The sequence below is a fragment of the Kwoniella shandongensis genome, chromosome 3 (assembly GCF_008629635.2).
Source record: "Kwoniella shandongensis chromosome 3, complete sequence".
Lineage (NCBI taxonomy): Eukaryota > Fungi > Basidiomycota > Tremellomycetes > Tremellales > Cryptococcaceae > Kwoniella > Kwoniella shandongensis.
The window spans coordinates 68,502-92,468 of record NC_089289.1 but is presented as its reverse complement, the minus strand read 5'-3'; the positions used below and the strand labels follow the sequence as shown (position 1 = coordinate 92,468).

The 23,967-nt window shown below is 49.3% G+C and overlaps 9 protein-coding genes and 1 non-coding gene across 10 annotated transcripts; 5 read left to right on the top strand and 5 right to left on the bottom strand.

Moving 5' to 3' along the window:
- Positions 1–277: 277 nt before the first annotated feature.
- CI109_101399 lies at positions 278–383 on the top strand. Its single transcript has one exon. It is a non-coding gene; the product is annotated as a tRNA-Ile (tRNA).
- A 1,826-nt stretch (positions 384–2,209) lies between these two features.
- CI109_101398 (guanine nucleotide-binding protein subunit alpha) lies at positions 2,210–4,600 on the top strand (the record flags this gene model as incomplete). The annotated part of the gene is made up of 7 exons (XM_065966969.1): positions 2,210–2,570; positions 3,163–3,347; positions 3,423–3,762; positions 3,890–3,969; positions 4,032–4,185; positions 4,339–4,451; positions 4,529–4,600. The coding sequence occupies 7 exons, from the start codon at positions 2,210–2,212 to the stop codon at positions 4,598–4,600; spliced, it is 1,305 nt and encodes a 434-aa protein (XP_065823041.1).
- Positions 4,601–5,598: 998 nt separating this feature from the next.
- CI109_101397 (uncharacterized protein) lies at positions 5,599–7,033 on the top strand (the record flags this gene model as incomplete). Its single annotated transcript, XM_032006237.1, has 3 exons — positions 5,599–5,955; positions 6,100–6,274; positions 6,357–7,033. The coding sequence occupies 3 exons, from the start codon at positions 5,599–5,601 to the stop codon at positions 7,031–7,033; spliced, it is 1,209 nt and encodes a 402-aa protein (XP_031859450.1).
- A 526-nt stretch (positions 7,034–7,559) lies between these two features.
- CI109_101396 (uncharacterized protein) lies at positions 7,560–9,088 on the bottom strand (the record flags this gene model as incomplete). Its single annotated transcript, XM_032006236.2, has 6 exons — positions 7,560–7,645; positions 7,721–8,224; positions 8,406–8,509; positions 8,583–8,634; positions 8,697–8,827; positions 8,916–9,088. 6 exons carry the CDS (start codon positions 9,086–9,088, stop codon positions 7,560–7,562), a joined length of 1,050 nt encoding a protein of 349 aa, XP_031859449.2.
- Positions 9,089–10,820: 1,732 nt separating this feature from the next.
- On the bottom strand, positions 10,821–12,464 carry CI109_101395 (uncharacterized protein; the record flags this gene model as incomplete). Its single annotated transcript, XM_065966968.1, has 5 exons — positions 10,821–10,891; positions 10,965–11,873; positions 11,934–12,092; positions 12,177–12,295; positions 12,358–12,464. 5 exons carry the CDS (start codon positions 12,462–12,464, stop codon positions 10,821–10,823), a joined length of 1,365 nt encoding a protein of 454 aa, XP_065823040.1.
- Positions 12,465–13,025: 561 nt separating this feature from the next.
- On the bottom strand, positions 13,026–14,480 carry CI109_101394 (uncharacterized protein; the record flags this gene model as incomplete). Its single annotated transcript, XM_032006234.2, has 6 exons — positions 13,026–13,096; positions 13,154–13,807; positions 13,873–13,985; positions 14,050–14,101; positions 14,159–14,328; positions 14,380–14,480. 6 exons carry the CDS (start codon positions 14,478–14,480, stop codon positions 13,026–13,028), a joined length of 1,161 nt encoding a protein of 386 aa, XP_031859447.2.
- Positions 14,481–15,346: 866 nt separating this feature from the next.
- On the bottom strand, positions 15,347–18,055 carry CI109_101393 (uncharacterized protein; the record flags this gene model as incomplete). The annotated part of the gene is made up of 2 exons (XM_032006233.1): positions 15,347–17,638; positions 17,717–18,055. The coding sequence occupies 2 exons, from the start codon at positions 18,053–18,055 to the stop codon at positions 15,347–15,349; spliced, it is 2,631 nt and encodes an 876-aa protein (XP_031859446.1).
- A 936-nt stretch (positions 18,056–18,991) lies between these two features.
- Positions 18,992–20,162, top strand: CI109_101392 (uncharacterized protein; the record flags this gene model as incomplete). Its single annotated transcript, XM_032006232.1, has 4 exons — positions 18,992–19,089; positions 19,159–19,309; positions 19,428–19,559; positions 19,785–20,162. 4 exons carry the CDS (start codon positions 18,992–18,994, stop codon positions 20,160–20,162), a joined length of 759 nt encoding a protein of 252 aa, XP_031859445.1.
- A 601-nt stretch (positions 20,163–20,763) lies between these two features.
- CI109_101391 (uncharacterized protein) lies at positions 20,764–21,752 on the top strand (the record flags this gene model as incomplete). Its single annotated transcript, XM_065966967.1, has 5 exons — positions 20,764–20,802; positions 20,867–21,052; positions 21,147–21,450; positions 21,554–21,577; positions 21,655–21,752. The coding sequence occupies 5 exons, from the start codon at positions 20,764–20,766 to the stop codon at positions 21,750–21,752; spliced, it is 651 nt and encodes a 216-aa protein (XP_065823039.1).
- A 961-nt stretch (positions 21,753–22,713) lies between these two features.
- CI109_101390 (uncharacterized protein) lies at positions 22,714–23,596 on the bottom strand (the record flags this gene model as incomplete). Its single annotated transcript, XM_032006230.1, has 2 exons — positions 22,714–22,847; positions 22,906–23,596. 2 exons carry the CDS (start codon positions 23,594–23,596, stop codon positions 22,714–22,716), a joined length of 825 nt encoding a protein of 274 aa, XP_031859443.1.
- Positions 23,597–23,967: the final 371 nt, after the last annotated feature.

Below are 23,967 nucleotides of genomic sequence, written 5' to 3'. Positions count from 1 at the left end.
GGTGAGAATAATGATAGAACTGTAATTCATGTACAGCGCTCTTAGGCCTTGGGCTGTATCGTCCCATCGTGATACGCTGGACAGATCGCGATGCAACATGCCATGATCTGCCTATTTACCGTACTTCTCCACAAGAATCTTGCAGTGCGCCGCCTTCTGCTCTCTGGGATGAGCTCTCATAACATGATTTTTTCAAGGAACAACCGACTAGAGAGATGTGGCGGAAAATCGAGTCTCTTTATATAGTGTCCTACCTCGACCCCTTCATCAAACAGCTGGTCGCTTAACTCAGCTGGTTAGAGTGCTGTACTAATAATCTGAGAGCTTCGGTTCTAGGTCACTAGTAAATGCAGATGTCGGCGGTTCGATCCCGCCAGTGATCACTTTACTTTTTTCGATTCGGTGTCTGACCGTTTCTTCTTTTTTGGCCGCCAGCCGGTAGTGCCAGTGCGCCTGCAATTTGCACTAATTTTCATGAACGATGAATGTCGGGCGTCCTAGAGGTCAACGTATATCATCTGCTCACGTAGCAGGATTGTGTACGAAACGAGAGGTGAGTTGATGTCAACGAATAGTACTCGTCGTTGTGTCGTTATATTTGCAGGTAGACAACTATTCAGGGTCACAATTCGTCGCGCGAGACAGGTGCTTATTGATACCTTCCAGTCCAGATACTTGCTCGCAACTTATGTTGGAAGCGATGAAAACATTAGGCCCAAAATCAGACCAGGCCACATTATAGAAGTGGAAACGCAAATAAGCACAACACTATTGGTGATTGGGACACTGACTCGTGCACGACCAGTGCGTGCATTCCGACGCATCTTCCTCTTTACATCGAGGTTAGGTTTCAGGCCGGGCCGTCCGTTTACCCCATGCAGCTTATCAGCCCATGGCATCAACCCGACGGCCATTGGCACATTGTGATGTTATGTATTGTTCGGGCTGCGAGCTTCGCTTCTTCGCGATTCAGCCATCCTCCCGTCCTGTCCTGTGTCATGATGATGACGATTGTACTATAGTATATCACTGTCACTGTACTGGGACACTGACCGAAGCCCGATGTTGGTCGTGCAGATCTGTACAGTGTACGTTGGAAAAAACGCCTCTTTATACTGTCTATTTTCCAGATCCATTACAGGTATATGCCGGACCGTTCACGCCACATACGCTACGTAGCTACCTCTTGACAAGCCGGACTCACGGAATATTTACTAGTGGTAATATACGATGTAGATCAAAATCACGTTGGTCGTGGAAGGACTTGATTGATCGTCGGGGGCTGGCTGGATGGGTTGTGGTGTGGTTGATTGGATGAGGAGCGTGTTAGTTACGACGATTATATCCACTTTCAGCATACGGAGCTATAGCCAGCAGCTCATGCAGGAGCAGGAGGCAAGAGCGACGACCGGGTTTGGACTATTTTATTACTCGAATTGAATGTGAAGAGAGTTTAAGGTTGCCGGCATTTGAAAGGCAAGTCTGTTGACGCCACCACCTGTTTTATTTCCCTAATAAGGAAAAATGGTGTGGTGACGGGTTCAAAATGACCACCAAGTGATCCACTGTACGTGGGTGTAACGTTGTAGAATGGATGATCCATTAGGACGTAGGACGAAAGGGTTGTTGGCTTTTTGTCTGTCTGGACGCCATGCATCGGTCAGGTAACAGGAAAAGAGTATGGCATATCTCAGCGGCGGATGGGTTAGATGCGTTGAAGGGAGGAATACCGAAATACCGGATTAGTTGGATTACCAGGATTAGGATCGACGGGGATGGGTTGAAATCGCCACAATAGTAAATAGCAGAGAGTAGTAGCAGTTAAACAGAGTTGGCCTCGGTCAGCAGCCTTACGCACCGTACAGTGGTGATGTGACATTGATCCCTCCCTGGCACACACCGCACACACATTCACACCCTCCCATCATACATTGACATTTTCATTACCATTACCGCCATCCATACATATATTGTCATCAATCATTACCAGTATACGTACATACACACATACATACACAAAGACACACACTCACGCATCAGCATCGACCAACACCGGATACATAGCGAGAATATATATGATATAATCACGGCGCTGGTTTAGAACGTGAGTGCGGACTACGAGGTGTATTACGGGAAAAACGTTGTTGATTGCTAAACTACACCTTTGCAGAACACAACTGTCGATTCCCATTTCCCCCCACCTCCCAAGATGGGAGGATGTATGTCAACCCCCGAACAACCCTCTTCCCGACCCACCGAGACCAAACAAGTCCCATCATCCTCAGCAAACAACAACAATAACAACACACGTCCCTCCCAACCTTCAACCACCAATGCTACCTCTACAACACCGAAAAACGGTCACGGTCCTCTGAACGGCGACTCGACACCGAATAGCGCAACCAGTCCACCTCTGAACGCAGCAGGACAGGGATTGGCAGCAGCCTTGGCGGCGACGGAACCACCAGCGCCGGATGGCAGAGGGAATAGAGATAGGAGTAATGCGATCGACAGGCAGTTGGAGGACGATTCAAAGAAGTTTAAGAAGGAGTGCAAGATCTTGCTGTTAGGTGAGTGCCGGGGTCCTGTCTGCAGCGAGTGTGGTCGTTATGTCCGTCACGAGCATGGTCCATATTGGTCAATCCGATTTCAAGCGGTCTGACGTCGATGCCGCTGCGGAATTGTTCTGCGTGGTCTTGGCGTTGCATTCCGACGTGCTGTCGCCGTATGGAGGAGCTTGCATCTTGGAATAGTCAGAGCGTGGATTCCTTCGACATCGCAGAAGGCTCTTGTGGACATGCGGACATCTCTCGAAGACGGATGGATCGTTGCGAATGGCTGCGTTTGTGGCCATCGACGCAAGGTGTTTCTGCTCCGCGTAGGCAAACTCGCTCTCGTCGCGGGCTTGTCCTTCACACCTCAGAGGTTAGAGCAAATGGCTGTCTCGTGTGGTATCGATCGTGTCAGGGCCGTCCCTCAGCGCATGCAATCATCCTTCACCCCTCAGTCCTCACCCCTGCCAGATCGATCCCTCTTGTACTGCACGGCGAAAGCTTCGTTCCCCCTGTGTGCATCACGGGAGCCCTCTGTTCTCCTTCTGCATTCAAGCTGTGGTTACTTCTTAATCACTTTTGCTGACACACTGCATTCCCCTTTCTGTAGGTTCTGGAGAATCCGGAAAATCAACCATTGTCAAACAGATGAAGATCATCCATCAAAATGGTTACTCCCGAGACGAATTACTCACATTCCGACAGATCGTTCACAAGAACGTTCTGGATTCAGCCCAGGCGTTGATCATGGCGATGAGAAAGATCGGTGTCGATCCGGAGGATGCGAACAATAGGGTGAGTCGACTATTGTACCTCTTGCTCTCCGAGCAATGAGATGAGCTTACGGCTGACCATCATGAATCGTTGCAGGCATATGCCGATCGAATTTTGGAGTACCGAATGGACACCGACCCTCTGTCAACGGTCTCTACGGAAATACTTCACAACATTGAATCATTATGGCATGACCCCGTCATCCCTGCTGTCATGGACCGAAGCTCAGAATTCTACCTCATGGACTCGGCCACATATTTCTTCGCCAACATCAGAAAGATTGGGGCGCCAGATTATGTCCCTGATGAGGCGGATGTGCTCAGAGCGAGGACGAAGACGACGGGTATCAGCGAGACGAGGTTTAACATGGGACAATTGAGTATCCACATGTTTGATGTGGGTGGACAAAGAAGTGAGAGAAAGAAGTGGATCCATTGTGAGTAGCAGATCTCATTCTGCACACAGAGCAGCCGGGCCTGCACTTGCGGTGTTCACCAGTGTCTCAACCTCAACCTTGACGCATGGGCGAGAGATCGATAGACTAACACTTGCTCCTTTGACAGGTTTCGAGGCGGTTACATCAATCATTTTCTGTGTTGCGTTATCCGAATATGACCAAGTCTTACTCGAGGAGTCAGGACAGGTGAGTACAGCGTATCTAATTGGAGCGCACAGCTTCACTGATAATTTCTACTCAATCTTCAGAACCGAATGCAAGAATCACTGGTACTCTTCGAATCAGTTATCAACTCGAGATGGTTCTTGAGAACATCAGTCATTCTCTTCCTGAACAAGATCGACTTGTTCAAGCAAAAATTACCAAAGATCCCTCTTGTGGCGTATTTCCCGGAGTACACTGGTGAGTGCAAGCGATGGTTTGGCGAAGCGTTGCGAGGATATATGGTGGACGACCAAGATGAACCGGCATCTTTCAGCGCACTCCCCGTTGCTAGCAGACTGGTATTAGATTGTCTTCCATGGAAATGGTGCTGACCAATACTCTACTTCTTAGGCGGTGCGGACATCAACAAAGCAGCAAAGTACATCTTGTGGCGATTCACACAAACCAACCGAGCGCGACTGTCTGTATACCCGCATCTGACACAAGCGACAGATACATCTAATGTGAGTGCGGGTGGGATTGATGTAATGTTGGCTTGTCTCGGTTTACTGACAGGACTCCTTGCTTGACCCACTCTTAGATCCGACTCGTCTTCGCTGCGGTCAAAGAAACCATTCTTCAGAACGCTCTTCGTGATTCTGGTATCTTATAGTTCTTCATTTCTCCCATTTTCTTCTTTTTCACGCTCTTTTCTACATGTAACTTGTCATATATACTTGAATTCCTTATTTCCCTTTACCCATTTTCATCTCTCCGCTCCTCTTGTCCAAGAGCAAGTAGGTGACGGATCCCAACATTTTACAAAAGGTAGTAATGGCCGTCATGAACCTTTGTCTTCTTTCTCGATTTTGACTGGTAGTAATTGTTGGTAACGGTATGAGTAGTAGTAGTCGTGATGTGGTATGGATTATGCTACAGTACAACTTTGGTGCCGAGCATGCAGCAGCAGCAGCAGCAGCAGCAGCATCAGTCGGAGATGACCGTTGAATGTAATAATGTCGTGATTCGTGATTCGGGTAATAAGGGTAATAAAAAGGGGAGAAATAAGCATGAAGGATGAATTTTTGGTGCGGGTTTATCATCAACATTACAAAGCGAGATTGGGTCAGGAATTTGGGAGGAGCTCAACGAGGAGCAGGAGCAGCCAAGATACGATGAGCAGAAAACCTCTTTGATGCATGTCACTCTTCTTCAATCAGCTATCGGACGAGTATAGATATTGTACAGGCTGCATTCATAGGAAGTCAACTCATATCACTCCTACTATCGTGTCGAAGCCAAGAAACGGTGAACCTCGGAGTCTAGATCACCGAGCCCCCGAACGACAACCCGAAAACTAAGTGATTGTGTCCGAGCTCATCAAATCCGAGTCAAAAGCACAAAACGAAACGTCGAGTATCAGAAAAGAAAAGAAGATCCGCATACACTCATCGCCTGAACAAACAGCTTTAGCAACGGCAGCGGCAACATCTTTTGAAGAACCGACGAAGACACCCGAGGTGTTGAGCTCAACCTTGATCGTCCCACGTTCTTCACTGAAGACAACATCGAGCTATTCCGTCCGACTTGATCAACCTCACCTTACCAGGTCTAACCTTTCTCATCACAGACAGTTCCCCTACCAGTGCAAAAGCGCTCGAAACACGCACGATGCCTGCACGACGACTTCTCACATCTCTGGCTGCACATCCTCCAACCAAACCTTCCACTCGTCTCATTGCACCTTACACTCATACTCTCACTTCCATCCCATCATCCCTCAGACCACCTTACACCCATACTCTGCCACAGGAAAATGACGGACACGCTCATCGATCAACACTCAATCCTCGAGTGAAGTTCGAGATCGTTCATCTTGAAGGACAAGCACAAGGACAAGGGGCGAAGTCTGTGGACGCATGGCAAGAATGGGCGAACGGCGTGTTGGCTACGGAGCAAGGAAGACAGGAAGTCGAGAAGGTCTGGAAGGAGACTATTGCGGAGTTGGAGAATATTAAGTCATCAGGGGTGAGTACTGAGTCTGTCTGTCACTATTTCTTCCCAAAACCCAATTCGTCCGGTACAGCTGTATGCACCTTCGGGGAAGTGACGTATCCACGGCCGGGTCCTGCACTCATCACGACAGAGCGGCACTGACACACTCCACTACAGAACCAGATTCCCCAAATACCCTTCCACTCGCTGTCCTCTCACCTGGGCAAATCCAGCACCATCGAAGCCATCAAGGCTACCGGCTCTGTGGTTGTGCGCGATGTCGTGCCTGATGCGGACGCGGTCGATTGGGCGAAAGAGACGTTGCTTGCTATTACTGAGGCTGGGGGAAGGTGTGAGTGGTATTTTCTCACTCACTTGACTGGACATTACCATTTGCATCTCGTTGTATGCTGACCTTCCCTCCTTGCTCGCAGCGCTCTTCTGGCATCCTTCGCTCGTCGCGGCTCGATCCAACCCTTCAGTCCTCTCCGCCCTATCTCAGCTCTCCTCTGCTCTTCTCTCCACTTCATCGTACATCACGGCCGACACTCTTCGAGAGGGGATTCAGCCTCGTCGAACCGAGCCACACTTCACGTCCCCTTGGCTTTCATCGCGATCGCTTCTCTCACACTTGGCTCTTTCGCCCCCACTTTCAGAGTTGACCGTTTCTCGACTCCCACCCACGATCCACGCTGCGACCTACGCTCTCCTTCGACCTCTTTTCAGACCTATCAAATCCAAGATCTCATTCTATCACGCATCAGCGTATCTCGATCCCGCAAACTGGGTTCTCGGTCTCCACGAAGGCGAATCGGATCTCCCTCATATCGCAGGGACGGAAGTGGAGATGCCTTCTCTCTCTCCGGGCGATATGATCTTCCATCATACGGCAATCCCCATCTCTCAGACACAGGGACAGGTGTTCCTCCCTGTTCATCCGGTTCCGAAGGGGGGTAATGAAGTTTGGGCTGCTGGACAGAGGGAAAGTTTCGAAAGAGGTCTTCCACCAGTGGAAACGAGAGTGGAGGGTGAGCTGGCCGTCGTCGAAGAAGCAGGAAGGAGGGAGATGATCGGCTCAAGAGCAGGTAGAGAGGCTTTGGGCTATGAGTGATCGTCTCTAGCTTTCGGCAAGAGCATCAAAGCGACAGAAGTCATATCTGCTCGGGAAGGATCATGCTCGGCGAAGTGGTTGTATATAAAAGTGTCCCGGTTAGGAACGGTTTGGGTTGTTCTGTTCTTTGATTTCTAAGTTGTGTCCGTTCTTTTCGTTTGTCAGTTGACAGAATAGAGAGATATTGTAGAAAGTCGTCGTGCGTTTCACTTTTGCTTCCTCCTCAGTATGGGTTGATATAGATTACACTGGTTGTAACGGGTTATCGACTTGAGGTATGAGTTGTGATGGATATCAACATATGTGATAAATATTACACTTCGTGTTATGGCAAAGTTAAGCAGACTCAATATTTAGTGAACATGCATTGGGTATACTATCGTACTCTAGGGTATACTTTTCTACATGCTGAGTTTACCTTACGTGTGCTAGGTTGTTATGGACGTCCTCCTCAATTTTCCGTGCTCGTGGGCGCAAAGAATAACCCTCCACCAGACGCCTTGTGGCATACATCGCACGTCGTGGATCAAGCCTCGCGCTTCTTGATCTGCTTACACTTTGTCTGACCAGCGGCGTCGCAACCACCCGGACAGTCAGTGACCAGACTCCATGCTGTGGCAAGTCCAACGGCGACCGCAGCCGTCAGCTCCTGTTGCCTAAAGATATCATTGTGCCGTGGTGACCCACCTAGTCCGTCCGCCGAGTTGGAGACGTAGTTGCACATGTACAGGCCAGTGCCTTGACATTGATACTCTCCCTTTGTGGTACATTGTCCTGCGTCAGCACCACTACTAGCACTCATACCAGCGCTCGCAGCAGTAAGAGGCAAAGTAGACGCAGGCGCTGCAGCCGGAGCAGGTGTGGGCACGACCGACGCCGCTCCAACCACATTTGTCACACCTGCACCTGCCAACGCAGAGCTAGTCGCAACAGCTCCAGCTCCAGCTCCAGACCCAGACCCAATGGTGATCTGTCCGTCCTTCCACGGCGGATAGTCAGTAGCTTGAGGCTGATTCCAATTCAAACCACCGCCCGAATATAGTTTCGTAGCAGGTAGAGGTGAATATGTGTCAGAGTTCGGGGCAGGTTGCCAGATTTGATTGTCCATAATTTGGACTCGGAGTCCGGTCAAGTTGTTGCCGTTATTGGAATCGCATTGGCCACCTTCCATCAACTTGACGTAGGTGTCGACTGTTCATCGTTGACGCAGGGACACGTGCAGAGTGGAGCAGAACAGAGCAGAATAAGCTACGATCAGCAAATTGGCCAATTGCAGGTAAGGTATGAGCGAACAGCGTGGCATATCATAAAGGACAGCCCGGGTTGGATCTGTGAACAAGCGACTTGCAGTTACAGTCGCGATTTCACTCACCGCTGAGATCAACTATGTGTTTCGACTTTGCTGCTTCACAAACATCCCACAGAACAAGTGGCTCATCATACACCACCTCTTTGTCATTCTGGAATATCTTGACTCTAGTCACCCAGAACAATGTCAGTCAAACTGTCACATAAACTCAAGCCATCATAATCCTTCTATGGCACTCACTCTTTCCCGCACCATGCACTACGATCAGCCTGAATCAGAGACATGTTCATTGCTTTTTCACATCACATCAGCTTGACAAAATCATGTCAGCGGAAGTGAAGAAGGGGGACTTACCAACAATCCTATTGGTGTTGATCTCACCATAAGTTGGTCCGTTCCATTCACAATTGGGTGTTGCACTACCACCAGTGTTGGAACTTTGACCGCGACCAGCGCATCTGTCTCCAGCTGTGAGATCATAATAGCTATAACCAGGTCACAACAAACACACAATCACAAAGTCAGCTTGTCTTGTCAATCAATGTTCACACCATGGTGAGGTCAAGAACTCACAAGGTTGCTTCGGTGTCTTCAAGAGTATAAAGAGCTTCAGATGCCTTGGCCAGCAAGACTTGTGAAAGACAAATGAGGGTGGGGATAGTGAGTGTAACGAACATGATTGTTTGTGGAATTGATAAAACAGACAGAGCACTGGAGATAAAAAGGGGAACAAGGTCAAATGACATTGATTGTGCTTATTAATATCATCAGGAGCTGATTTCACCGCTTATCACAAGCCTTTCATAAACAAATTTCTGACTCCTTTTTGAGTAAGAGTAAGCCAACCTTTGTGAAGATGTAGAAAGGATGCCCTATTCATACTCTACAACGGAAAAGTCAACAAAGAGGGGTGTCAGAGGCGGGTCCATTGACGGGCCTTAGCGGGGAGTCCGGGCTACGAATAGCACAAAGTCCTATACCGAAATGTACGAGTCGAGTACCGAATGTACGAGACTTGGGGTTGACTAACAGATCGCTGTACTGGTACCACAGTAGTGAACCAGACAGAGGAATATACATTCGTCACAGGAATAACTATGTACGAGTCCTGTGCTCATGTATATAAGTACCAATGATGCTACAAGGACCTTGGGAACGATTAGTCAGTCGAATCGGTCATCTCCTACGACGGCTGTCGCCGGACCGACTTCGAACTAGTTCCTGATGGCTAACGAGTCAAACTATTTGGCGTGTCACGATGATCAACAGAGGCTTCAGTCAATGAGGCCCTATCACACCACGGAGACAAGGTTGAGTGATATTCGCCAAAGGCGTCAACTATAATGAAGAGATGGACGAGATCATCAGCGAGAATGACGAAAACGACGAGAATCCGAAGAGAACAACCTCAGGATGAGCGTTGTGGCCTTGGACTGACTGAAGACTAAGTGATATCGTCAAGAGCGATAGCGAAGGTACGGTGTATGACTGTCAGGGGCGTCACACCGACCAGCCAATGACCAAGATTCGACCCAAAACAGTATTGTAGATGTGAAGTTCGCGTGTGTCATGGACTTAAGGGTATAACATATATACAGCTAAGTCGAGACTGATCGGGTGACTACTAAGATTGTGGCTACGGTGGCTAAGTTCATGTACTACGGTGAAGACTAAAATCGAGAATCGCTGGGGATTCGTTCTCTTGACTACGGTTGTTCCTTCATCTATATCCCTTTGCGATTCTCGCTTGTTCTCGGTTATGTTCATGTTCCTGGTTGCCAATTGCTGAAAGGCCATATTCTGGACTCACATGTATTGGTAAAGATCTAAGATTTGCGGTACGACGATGTGATAGTTCTAAGTTTGTATAAACGCGTCGAGGTTTTATGAATTACGACGAGTTTCGTGGCATGTTCGCGATTATCAGTATACGGTCGTGACAATGACTTTCAATTGGGAAATCACTAAGGAAAAGAGTACAATAGATGAGAATAGCCATTCTCCTATATATCCATCCATCCATCCGTCCATCTACGTTGAGCGATATTCTACAACTCGGCGAATTCGTCGAATTAGACCGAATCATAGATGGGTTCGTTGAATGAAGTTCTATGAGTTCGACGAGAATAGCGAGTAGAGCGGAGAGTGCGTTGGGATCTTGTAGGTCACGTGATGTATGTGGCAGTGACCGTCATGACACTGCGGCCGAGTCGAGGTGTCACGACATGAGTCGTTCATTCCGTTGTACTGGGTCATGACAAGGGGAAGTTATGTTGAAGGAGGACACTTGGAGACAGCAGAGCTCTGACACTCTTGATTGGTCCCAGCAGCAGCTGGGGTACTTGTTGCACACCTCTCCTTCCCAACAAGAGCTGTATGTTTTGGATTGATATGTTGCATCATACTAGGTACTGTTCAGTATGAAGGGTGTTTATGCCTTTCCTCATCTCTCCCTTTCCTCATTTCTACAAACACTATCTAATGACAGGCAATTATGCCACATGCATCAACCGAGCATTCACCAGGGCAGTTGTTCTGCAATATCCAATCTACACAACATGACACATCAATCAGCATTTGCACCAGACAGGAGTCACTGCCATGGAGGTAGATTGTACTCACCAACATCATCACTGCCAGATTTGGTGTTCCCACAAATCATGAGCTGATTACCCTGACAGATGTGAATTCCTGCTGTGTATGTCTTGCCGCCATCAGAGCAGGTAGCAGAGCCAGTGTCTGACCCACTTGCACTGCTTGTGATGTCTGTAGAACTTGCAGCTGTTGCAGCCATGTCTCCAGCAATGTGACTTGAAGTAGGGGGTGAGGAGTCAGAGGAATCAGAGGAGTCAGAAGCAGGGGTGGTTGTAATTCTGATGGCATCAGAGGATGACAAGGCTGAAGGGGTGTCAGAATCTAGAGCAGAAGTGGATGATGTAGAGGCTTGATCATTTTCATCTGATGAAACATCTGATGGAACTGAAGATTCAGAAGAGGAAGAGTCAAGGCTGGCAGAAGAGCCTGGTTCAGGCGCTACTGCTTGCTGGAGGGAGATGAAGGAGGAGGATTGAGCGCCAGTTGCAAACATAGTCGTCTGAGATGGTGGTGTGGTCATTGTGGGAGCTGATATTGATCCTGTGGCTGCAGTTGTTGCTGCAACTGCATCATTGGTGGTCGTGGCTGAACCATATCCTGTTGTTCCTGTTGTGCTTGCTAGTGAATCACCTGTTCCAGAGCTAGTTGTTCCAGCTGCAACTTTGACAACTGTCCCTTTCCCATCTGTCCCTCTACTAACGGTCGTACCCCAAGGGTTCAAGGAAAAGACGCCTGAGCTTGGGAAGTTGTATACCCCTCCAGTGTAAAGTGTGCTTGCCGAAGTAGGACTGTACAAGTCAGAACCTGGTGCTGGAGCCCAGATTTGGTTGTCCATCACTCGGACGGTAAGACCAGTGGGGTTGATGCCAGGTTGGTATTGCTCTCGCTCTTGGTTTGTTTCACATCCAACTGGATCGATCTTGAGATATTGCGAAACTGAACATCAATTTGATTGATAAGTACACTTCTTGTTCTGTCGACGACTTTCGAACTTACCATCGAAATCTACTCTGACTTGATTTGCACATTCGGCACAAGTATCCCACAAGACGAGAGGTTCGTCAAATTCGACTTGTGAGCCGTCAGGCATGTACACTCGGACTTCTTTCCCACACCAAGCACTCTTATCCCCTTCCATCCAAGTTTGGTTCATAGCTACACGCACAACCGTACCGACAATCAGCCAAAAATCAACGTTGACGAAGCAATAGCCTGGTACGCATCGCTTTGCTCACTCACCCACGATCCGATTGGTCGCTAGCTGTTCTTGTGTCGGTCCGTTCTGCTCACAGCCGGACGTAGCGAGCTGATTCACCAGATTGTACGCTGGACAAGTGACATCACCGATGTTGTAATATCTATCGCCCAGCGAAGTTCCATCTTAACATAAACTTACACGATGTTTGAAATGAGCACTCACACTGTTCCAACGGCATTCTGGACCTCGTACAGGACTTGCTCTGCCCCGACCAGCGAAGCAGCGAGAGAAGCGATGGTGACGAAGCCGATTGAGGAAGCCCCAGTCATTTTCAGATGCGATATGTCCTGGATGAGTCAGCGGACCCGTTGACGACGACAGACGAGGTGCTTTGTAGGTGGCCGACAACCCAAATACGACCAACCAAATATGCCTTCAGTGGATACGGGATGTGGCACTTCGCTTACACTCTCCTTTCATCCCTGCCTTCAAACTTGTATAGCCCTCGACATCCTTTATCACCCATCCCCTTGGTCTACAATTGACCCGTCCTCTTTTGTTCAGCTCGCAGCGAGCTGACTACAAACGATCTATTGTTGTACCACAAGAATTATCGCGCTCCATCAGGCTCTCAATGCTGCCAGTGTTATACCCTTTGTCCTCGACCATGTTCGAGAGATAGAGAGCGCACTTCAGTCGTATATGATTGACCGCCATGGAATCGGAAAAGACCTGTCACTGTAGACGTCGATACGCGTCGAGCGCATGCATCCGAAGATCTATATATCTACTCGTAGCCAGCACGAGATCCCAATCATTACGTGTAACCCATCAAGGGTCGCGGAAATAATGCCAGATATAAGCTGAAACCGTCTCATCGACCGAGATATCTAATCGCAGTTGATTGAGCCACTTGCGGTAACACCGCAAACCGAGCTGCAGGTGTAAATCGATTCCCAAGCTGCGTTCGATCGGGATGTCAGTCATACAGCAGGTCTTTCGACGGAGTGAAACTCACCCAGCTCGGAAGTTGATTGATAGTTGCAGACTCTCAGCTCAAGACCATTACATTGCCATGCGCCAAATATGCAGTCTCCATCCGACAGATCCGGTGATGACTCGGAGGAGGACGTAGGCGCGGGCTCCACTTCAAAAGCAGAAGTAGAAGATACGAACTCGGTGTCGGGTGTCAAGTCAGCAGACGAGTCTTGCGTAGACGAGCTGGCGTCGGCGGATTGAGTCGATGTGGTTTGGTCATTGGACGAGCTTGAAGCACCCTCGACAGTCGCAGATCCCGAGGTGACGTAGTCGGCCGCAAGACGAAGATTGCTTGCCACCGAGGTAGGCCAACCGAGCGAGGAGGAATATCGAATAGTTCTGGTCGGTACAGGAGTAGCTTGTTCCGAACTGCTCTCAACGGAAGATGAAGCGACAGACACAATCGGTGAGGGTGTGGACGAAGAGCCAGCCGAAGAGGTCGAAAGCACTTCGGAGGGGGAGGAGGTAAACCCCAACACCGTAGAATCAGTGGTGGACTCGGCGTCCGAGGTGGCGGCGGACCCTCCGAGTCCGACAGAGGGGTCGACGATGTAGTTGTCCAACACTTCGTAGGTGAGACCGGAAGGGTTTGTACCGCCACATGTACCGCCGTTCACCTCCACAAATGTTGGTGCTGTATCGAACCAGGAGAGTCAGCGTTTGTGGATGATCGCAGCATGCCTTCGAGACTGCACTCACCTGAAAGGTCAAGGATAGCACCGCCACCCGCGCAAGCGGCACATCCATCCCAGATATACAGCGGACCAGCGCTGTATTCGAACTTGCTTCCATCGGCTTTGTAGATCTGAACCCTAAGGTATGTCCTCATATCAGCATCTCCCACGGTACACTGCGTGAGTTACTAGGGCTACTCACTCTCGACCGCACCACTTTTCGGGGTCTTCTGCAATGGCAGTAGCGTCAAATGCTAAGATAATCCCTATCAGCATATTTCGACAGATACAGCGCGGAGTAGGCAACCCACCGACGATCCGACCAGTTCCAATTTGGTTCAAACTGTATCCCCTGACCTTCTCGCAGTAAGGTATACCAGTGTTGATACCTGACGATGTCGCCCATCCAGCTTGTACGGGGTCGCCTGCGGTCGATCCACAAGCTTCTTGACCAGAGGACGTTTCTTCGACATCGTAATAGCTATCGCCAAATTAGCTATACGCGTACCTGTTGAAAGGGAGAGATACTAACAAGGTCATTTTCGCATCTGTCTTGGTGAAGATTGAGGAATCTGCCAAGGAAGGGAGGACGAATGCCATCAAGGCGAATAAGGAGAGGGAGGTGTTGAACATCATCGCGCCAGGCTGATGATTGCAATAGTAAAGACAGTTGTACCAGCAGTAAGTTGAAGAGTAAAAGACCGAAAAGTGCTGAAGAGCAGTGAGTTGGTAATGATCGTCTATGACAGTGCTTGTCGTGTCGTGTTAGATGCAAGATGAACGAGTGTGAATAGCTTATATCGTCGTGATCGAGCGATATCGGTCTTGTAGAGGTCAGAAAGACGAAAGACGAGTAAGCAAAGGACCGACAATGCCACAAGAAAGGAAGACAGAAATGTTTGAAAGGAGGAATGTTGATTGATTGAAGAGTGAAAGGGAAGTGTTTATACATTATCATAAATTAGGGGCTTTGTGAACAGAGATGGGATCAATGCGATAGGTACTTGTGATCCGAAACAGTGCCGCGCCCTTTCGATCGCACATCCCCCTGGCATACACACACACAGTGTATAAGAATGACAGTGCACGACGACAGTGTCCATGTTTAGCACACAAACATGCCTAAATCTGATTTTGATTCTGGTCTGGTCTGGTTTGGTCTACCCGAAGTATGTAAGTAAGTATTACTGAATGTAATGTAGCAACGTAGAAAACAAGAAAGAAAGACGCGTCCAGATAGGTGGAGATCGACGTGAAGATGAAACTGAAACTCTGGGTGAAACATCACATAATGTACCATAAGCGAGACAACCAACTTTTGCGTGCCATGTCCACGTACAAGAGAGCCAAGTCGTCACCGCACGCATTCATCTATGCTTGGCAGTCACTCCAATAACAGTTGTATCAGCATGCATGAATGGCATCGAGGCAGTCGACTAGCCCGCGACTCATCATGCATACAACAGCATAGCTGCCATCTGCTCCCTTGTTACAACAAGCTAGACACTCAAGTCGACCTCTGCTAGATCGCGATCCACCTTAACTTCTCTTGTCAATCCCGTATCCAAATCTCTCACGTATAGCATTTCATCACCTCTTTCCAAATCCCCATCTTCCCCAAGTCCGACCTTGAGCCTGCAATTAAAGTCATCCCTTTGTTCTAACCTCGTCAACCCATGCGCCTCTATTTCCCAATCGGCAGATGCCTCGCCAATCAGGAGAAGATCATCGCTTCGGGGAGTATTTATAAGCAGGAGTTTGGTGATCTCAGCTTCGATTGAGCCTTCTTGACCTTCACCGTCCTGTTCGTGGCTGTCTTGGTCGAATCTCGAGCGACCTCGGGCAGAAGGTGAAAAGACCGGTAAGGAGTAGATACTATCCAACCGAAGAGGGATACCTAATCCTAATCCACTTTCCTCGTCCTCCTCTTGCGACTCGACTATCTCTCCTCTGCTCACAATCTTTGACTCTAGGGGGGGTGATCGGAAAGTGAAAGGCCGCCCTAGACGCTTGATCGTATCTCCTTCTGCCGCACAATCGCCATCCTCGTCAAGGGCCAGAGCGAAATCCAGTTGTGGAGAATCGTATACTGCTTGTAACGCTCCAAGTGCCGAGATCACTTGCGAATCGAGGCGGTACATCGTCGTGGATGGGTGAGAATCTACCAACTCGTCAACGTTTTCCGGATGTCCGAAGTCTCCAGCTCCTTCCCAATTTGCCTCCCTGTCGATATCGTGGCAGTACTCGTCAAAAATCTGCTCAACTACTTGTTCGTTGTCATTGTCGAACGACATCGTCCTTTCTGTCAACCTTTCCACCCAACTATCATCCGAATCTTCCCTTTCCATCACACCACTACCACTACTGGAGTCCGCTTTGTCACGTCTCTGTACCCCTACTCTCCTCACTCTGCGTAGCGTTTCCTTTCTCAAACAAGGTGTGTTGGCAGGCGTGCAGGCGCTCGTCGAGACACTAGGTATGAGGGGTGCCGACATATCAAATAGGGCCGTGGCGGTACTATCATCTTGCGGAACATAGGCGAAAAGCGAGAATTCGCTAGTGCTTGGAGAATGATCCCTTGGGCTGTACCTCATCTCATCGAGAGTGTTATCGCATTCCTTCACCACCCATCTTCCTCTCCTTTTATTGCTACTACCAAGCCTACTTGACTTTCTCCCCATGCTCATCTCTATACTTCGCCATACTCGTTCTGCCTCGTCAGATTGACCGGAGTCTGGATCAGATTCCCATTCGAGAGTTACATCCGGGCCGGATGGATCGACAAGATACGCAGCACTTTGGCAGATCAAAGGCGTGTTGAAGCCGGGGAGTTTGTGTGGCGGGACAGCTGTACAGTGAATCGCTTGGTCTTCATACTCAAAACCCGAGTTGTTGTTTATGACTTGGCACTTTTTGAAAGATGAGACGGTGGCAGCTGTTCGGATCGACATATCCGACAGAGTGGACAACGAAGAACCACTTGAGGAATACCGAGTAAGCAGTTGACCAGGTCGTTTCGAGCTCTTCGAACCGCTTGATGTCGCCGCCAAACTCGACACTGGAGTTGGTCTTGATCGTATTGCACGATGTCGTGATAATGATGAGGCCGAGGAACAGCTCGAATGAGAAGAAGAGGTCGTCGAGATCAAGGAGCTTTGACGAGAGGGTATGACTGATTCGAGATCAAGTTCCGGTAGCAGTGGGGAGCTCGGCGCGTCCGTGTTGCTCAGGTAATCGCCAGTGCCAGTCTGGAAGGGTATATGAGTTGAGGTCGCAGCTGGTAACCGTGCTGAGGACATAGTAGTGGGTAAGGAAGCTCGATGAAGGTTGAGTGCGACCTTAGGCGGCCGCGGTGATGCCAAAGACTGGGGTCGCGGGATAGAAGAGGGAAGAGGTCTAGTCATTCTCGGTAGACCAGGTCGCTGTGCAGTGCGCGTTCCTAAAATCGTGTTACCATTCGCACTCTTTGGCGAGGTGGCAAGAGGGAATGATCGAATGAGACATGGTCGAGCTCGGGGTCGAGGTATGGCATGACTCGCTTTCTGCGTCTGTCGAGGAGCAGCCGGTAGTATTCGAGGGGGTATTTGTAAAGTGGTGGATGAGACCGCACGAGATGCGAAAACAGTTGGAGAAGCTCCGGATTGTGGGGGAACAATGCGGCTTGGTCTAGTCGGTAACTTCTTCCCAACAGTCCTCGCCTGTGTAGTCACCTTGGATGTAGTCAGCGTAGAGTTCGGTGTACCGATCAACGGTGATGATATCCCCGGATCACGTAGTCGGTATTTTGGCCTCTACAATTGAGCGTTGTCATCTAATATGTCAGCTACAGCTACAGAACCTTCTCGAGATGCCATCGCCTCGTCACTGACCTGTATCAGAGAAGGTGGGGCCATACTACCACTCTCCATATTTGCACCAAGGATACTGGGCGATCGTTGCGGTATCGGCTGTCCTACTACTGCTCCGGCACCGCGCAAGGATATTTGCCCTGCCCCTCCTCGACCAGCAAGGAGAGGACTCCAAATCTCCCTCGGCGTGTTGAAGCTCACTTCCTTAGGGCGTAATCTCCCACCAGCCGCGAGCGTACTACCCTTGACCGCGGGTTCGACATCCCTCCGAACAGTATTAGTAGGACCAGCAGGCTTCACGTTGCTCGGTTGTCGTAGTTTTGAGACAAATCGTGGAGTGGAAGGTGGTTGTATCGACATTGCGGACCTGCGCTGCGTTGTGAGCGATTTTGAGGGGTATGTATGGCACAATCAGTAGCACGATGCGTGAGAAAAGGCGGCACAGGAGGGAAGAAGAAGCTCGATCGGTCGTCAACGAGCTATGAGTATCGTGTCCAACGCCGTCCAAAGCTTTCATGAAACATCCGGAAGAGCTGGTCAAGGCATGGAATGATTCGGTATGGTACGGAATGTGTCATCGGTATCAGTGCGGTTTGAGACAAGCTTTGCGCGTCGTTTGTCTCGTCGCATGTTCTCTAGGAAGGTTTGAGCTTCTCTCACCGAAACAGGCGACATGCGAGCATAACGTTGCTAGGTGGACCGGGAGGAATGTCGCATGGACGCCCATATTATGACCTTGCCCATACATACCAGCCTTCGACGTGGACTGATGTGGATCTTGGACCAAGCTCAAATCGACCGCTTGCATGCGAGTGCGTGAGTCGATGTGTACAGTGCAAGCATAGAAGAGAGAGTAGTCAATCACCAAGACATCACCTAGACGAGAGAGATCGATTCCATGCATGTAAAACGTTCTTGCCGTAGATAAGGGTTGGAATCGGTTCCTTGTCGCGGAATAAGGGTTCCGAGGAGATTTACCAATTACTACGGTATAGACCGGGATGACCGAATATCACCTCATCGATAAGCACGAGCACGAGCCCACCAACGAACAACGAACAACGAACAATGAGCGAGCACCGCATCATGAGCACCGAGCACGGAATGAGCACGAGCGAGAAGGGCCTGAACACCGGCAGACCGTGTTTATTTTCGGTCTTTTGTTCACAATCAGGTTGAACGTTGAATGCATAGAACTACTTGATACTTACAACTCGACTCTTGTCCTTTCGTTCATCCATTTGCCTAAGCTACATCGAAACACCACCACCACTACCACCACCACCTACTTACAACATGGCCGGAGTCACTCTCTATCAGCTCGTTGGAAAAGCTGACCAACCTCAAGGTCGTAACCTCTCTCCTCACGTTTGGAAGACCAAGCTTGACCTTGCGTGAGTGACCCTTCTCGTCGACATCAGAGTCGTATCACTACAGTTCGAGAGCTGATCGATCATGCATAGTTTCTTCGGTCTGGACGCTTCAAAAATAGGCAAGACATTCCCTGGTATCCGAAGTGAATTGTCCGAAATTACCAAGAACCCCGCTGTTACCGTCCCCACAATCGAGGTGAATGGGGAATTCACAACAGATTCTTGGAAGATTGCAGAGTTGGTAAGTGATGTCATGTCCGGCTCTCTTACTCCCATCACGAACCCCTCGTATCCATAGTGGTCGGGGTACGATCGAACCGAGTGACGAGTTTGAGCTAATCATACGTCCCCCCCACTAGCTCGAAGCAGAATATGGTACAGCTGAAAAGTCGTTGTTCGGTGGACCGGCTGGAAAGGAGTTTGCAAAGTTTATCGAGATTTGGAGTAACACGACGTTGGCGAACGAGCTTCGTCCCTTGATCAACTCGCAGGTGAGTGGTGTTGTGCTTCTGGGTCTATTGGAATAAGTAGGGCATCCCCACACTATCCTTCTTGTCACTGCTTGATTGGCCGCACGTCTCCGCTTAAGGGAAGGCAACTTGATCTCGACAATGACATATCTTTCCTCGCTCTTGTACCAGAGCTTTATGCTTGATTCGCTCCCACAAGGCTTACATGAGATGAGCTGACCGCCAATTCGTGTGTGTTACCTGCAGATCCTCAACCATTTTGACTCTGAAGCCCACTCATGGTTCGTCCAAGCCAAACTCGGCGGAGACATCTCCAAAATCACCGGTCTCCAAGCCAAACTTCAAGATCCCACTGCCCTAGCCGACCAACTCGCTCTTGCCCGATCCAGATTATCCGTCATCGAGTCCTTGCTCGCGTACAAGAAGGCGAAAGACGAGCCATTGTGGTTGGTTGGGAAACCTACTCATGCGGACTTTGCGATTTTCGCATGGTACGCTCAGTCTATCATACATCCGGAAGTGGAGAAGGGTGTCTGGAGGCATCCCGATAATCCGTTGGTAGGGGAATGGTTGGATCTCATCTTGGAGAGTGGGTTAGTGAAGAAGGAGGAGTTGGCATTCTAGGTCGATATCTAGGTAGGTAGTAGAACATACAGAAGACAAGTCATTGGTCGAGAACCGTCGACATCATGCATGAACATGTAGAGCTCGTTGTGGTTACATTTCACGCCAGAATCGAAGAGATGAGACGCCCCAATGAAGACTCGCGATAAGCTCGCGTCCACACCATCCGTCGAGGCAGCGGCAGCAAGAGCGTAGTGAATGACACTGATCATGACGTCTACCAAGTACTATCAGTAATACGGGTGACCTACACGACCGGACCAACAATGTTAGCGGGACAATTCAACGTTTTTGTGAGATCGCCTCCTCAGTTTGGGTAAATCAAATCGTTCCATCAGACCACCAATACTGTCCACGACGTAGTCTTTCACGCTCGCGTATGCATACATCGTGACAGCTTTCAGGAAAAGATGAGAAACAATAATGATAGTCCTTTGATGAATCCGCCACAGCTATGGTCTAGGGGACCCGCACAGACCTACTGTAGACACGATCCACACAAGAACCCTCGAGGCATAATTAACATACACTTCCTTTCGCCTTTTCTTTCTTTCTGTAAGCTTGATTCTTGATCTTACACATTAGCTTGAGTACCAGCGATATGGCCGAACCGATGGACATCGATCTCTCGCTTGACGAGGTAAGTTTTTCACCTCCCTACCTGGCACGAGACGTTGTGGCTAATCCCCGACTTCATAATGTAGATTATCGCTCGAAAGGCTCGAGGTTGGGCGCAGCGCGTAAACCATATTCCCCCTCCCACCCATTTCTCGTCAGCATACCAACGTTCGAGTCTCTTTCAAAGCTCTAGATCGAAATCCAAATCGAGCAGAAATAGGAGAAAAAGATCCAGATCCAGCAAGATGGATATTGACCTAACTCTTGATGAGGTGCGTTACATGCACCTAAGTGGTGTGGTGTGTGTGTGGGCTGGCTGACGTGATGATCTGTTTGTGGTTGTTTTTGTTTCTATCAAACAATCAGTTGATTGCTAGACGTAAACCCCCACCGCCTCGAGTCCATCCCAACACAGTCTCAATCACTCAACCTAGCCGAAATATACCCTATTCCCGACCAGTCTTTCACGTCAATCGGCCTGCTCCAAACCAACGACGAATGCCTTCCCGATCCTTCACAATCGGTGTCTTGACGTCAGACGTCACACCGGAACAGGTCAAAGACCTCATTCAATCCACCATTGGACCTGTTCAGAGCGTGCAGATTGATTCGAGGGGTGTGGCGCATGTGCTACTCAAGAAGTGGCAAGCATGGGAAGTGTTCGATCGCTGTGAGTGAGACAGTTCCGCACCGTAAGCGAAGATCGAGCAATCTCGAAGTGTTCAGCTTTTTCATGAGGGCTGGGAGTTATGCTGACTGCGGCTTTAAAACAGTCAACGGCCAGTGGCTCGACGGAAGTGGGTTGACTTATAGCAGCTTTTCAGAGACTGACATTGCCGCAGTCAAGCAAGCTGATGAGAGGGTTTCCTGACAGCTCATCCACTGCAAGTCCGAGTTTTCCCCATACGTCCTCCTGTTGCTCCGCTAGCACATCGGATCGCGACGACAGACCGCAGTGGTACAGGTAGATAGGTTATTTGTCAGAAGGTGAGTAGAGCTGGCTAAAGGTGCAAAGCTTATATGACTCATCAGAAATATCGGAGAAACCGAGCGAAGTGCGTCCGCGTGATTAAGTTACCTGTAGCTTGAGATCTGCTCGACCAACGACAAGAAGTGGAGTAACGAGTCTCACAGTCAGAAGACAGACAATTCCACAAGTGCAGTGAGTAGTTCCTCATTATAATGTGAACAACATTCACTTACGTCTTCAATGGTCACCTCAGATCACCAGAAAAGAGACAACTGTGATACCTTAGCATATGTTCCCGTCTTATGTAACTTGTACATCTTCAGTCTTCTCACTCTATCGCAAGCAACGCAACAGCCAAGCTCCACCCCATGTATCAGTACTACATATGTGCACGCAGTGACTCGTGTTCCGAGTATTACACGGAAGTTCCAGTTTTTTCAAACTGAGTATCGGCCCCTCCGTGCGACTGACTTCTGCCTAACGGCAATTGTGAAGAAACTTGCGCAAGGTGAATTTCCCGCAGATCAAAATGAGAGTCATGTGGTCAAGTCATGGGCAAGTGGTAGACCGTTCGACACGAAAGTGTCACGTCACAATCAAGATTTGGGCAAAGCACAGCGAGCAGAGCCTCAGCCGTATGTGGCATGAAATACGTTGCATGGGAGTAGTCAGGGACTGAAGGTCTCACAGGATATCAGCTCAGATCCGGTACGAGGAAGTCACGGGCATCTCCAAAAGACACATCGGGATAGACGAACGGACTCACTTCGTGGATTGGTTATTTGACCGATGTCATTATATTCATTGAGTTTGTGATACCTTGTTGTGAATCGCAGTATTGTTCGATGTCGATGAAGCAGGCAATGAGGTGTTTACGTGTCGAGTGTCGTGATACGAAAAGGAAAGAAGAATGTGTGACGGTAGGAGTTCGTCTCGATGAATCGTTGTTGGATTGCTAGCCTTTCACGCTTCCCCGCCCGCCTCGATTGTAGTTGTGCCCGTTTCCGTTCCAATTTCCGCCTCCTCTGTATCCGTTACCTCCCCAGCTCCGCCCTCTCCCTCCGTTATATCCACCCCGTCCCCTTGGAATCGTCTCGCTATTGACGCTTCCGCCTGTACCTACGTTCATAGCTGCGAACGAAGTACCAAGCTCACTCGCTCCCATCGCTTCCTTCCACATACCCATCAACATCCCCCAAGTCTGTCTCCTCGAATCGAGCTTCTCGAACCTCTTCACTAACTCTTTCAAGGGTCCCTCCTCCGGAAGAGTGAAGACGAATTTTGATATCCTTTCATCTGGATCTAAGCTCGGATCGAGGTCCATCATCTCTTCCCATATCTTGGCAAATTTCTTCAGATGTAAATTCATCTGTTCCGGAGTCGGTAAAGGTGGTATTGTCAATTCGGAAAGTTTGGTCTCGAGATCTTGACCTCTTTCAGGGGAAGGTGCGAATTTCAAGAGTAGATAATCCCACATTCCTTTCGCAGAATGGTTATTGGAGAGTTCTTGACGCAGTTGGGGGGAGAGTGAGGAGAGTATGGATCGTTGAGCTGTAAGTTCGCGAGATCGCCATTGGTACCATCGAGACACTTCTTGGCCATTCGCAAGGTGGGGTGGTGGTTTCTTTGCGAAACCTTCACTTGGAGTTGGTAAAGTCGGTCGTGCATTACCATGAGGATGAGCCATGCGGAAAGGTTCGACGTCGAAACCGTCTATGATGGCTGAACAGTCGAGGAGGACGAGATGATCGATAAGGGCGATCTTCCACTTGTTGATATCGCGAGGATGAGTGAGGATGGGGATGGAAGAGAGGGAATCTATCTCGACAAAGGTGGAGACCGGCATGGTGTAGTAGAAGAGGACGGTGCGGAAAGAAGGCGGATCAGTCACGGTAGTTGGTTGAAAGAGATGTGTCGTTGTTCAAAGCAATATATGTATGTGGTCCACGTGTATGGGACAGAGCTGCCTATTTTATCAAGATACGACTACCGCTCTTGGTGACGTTCTACGCGTCTCTGGGCACGATGGACACGCAGAGTTTCAAGTAGGGTTTGTTGAAGGGTAGCCTTAAATGGTCGTTATCGCTCAACGTTGAGACGGACCGCTCAAGTGGAGGTTGCAGCAGAGGAGAACCCCTTGATTACGTCAGCAGGACAGCATCGCTGCTCATCATTCTTGTCGATTGTGTCGAGGCTTTATTGGCGTTGAGTAGTGAA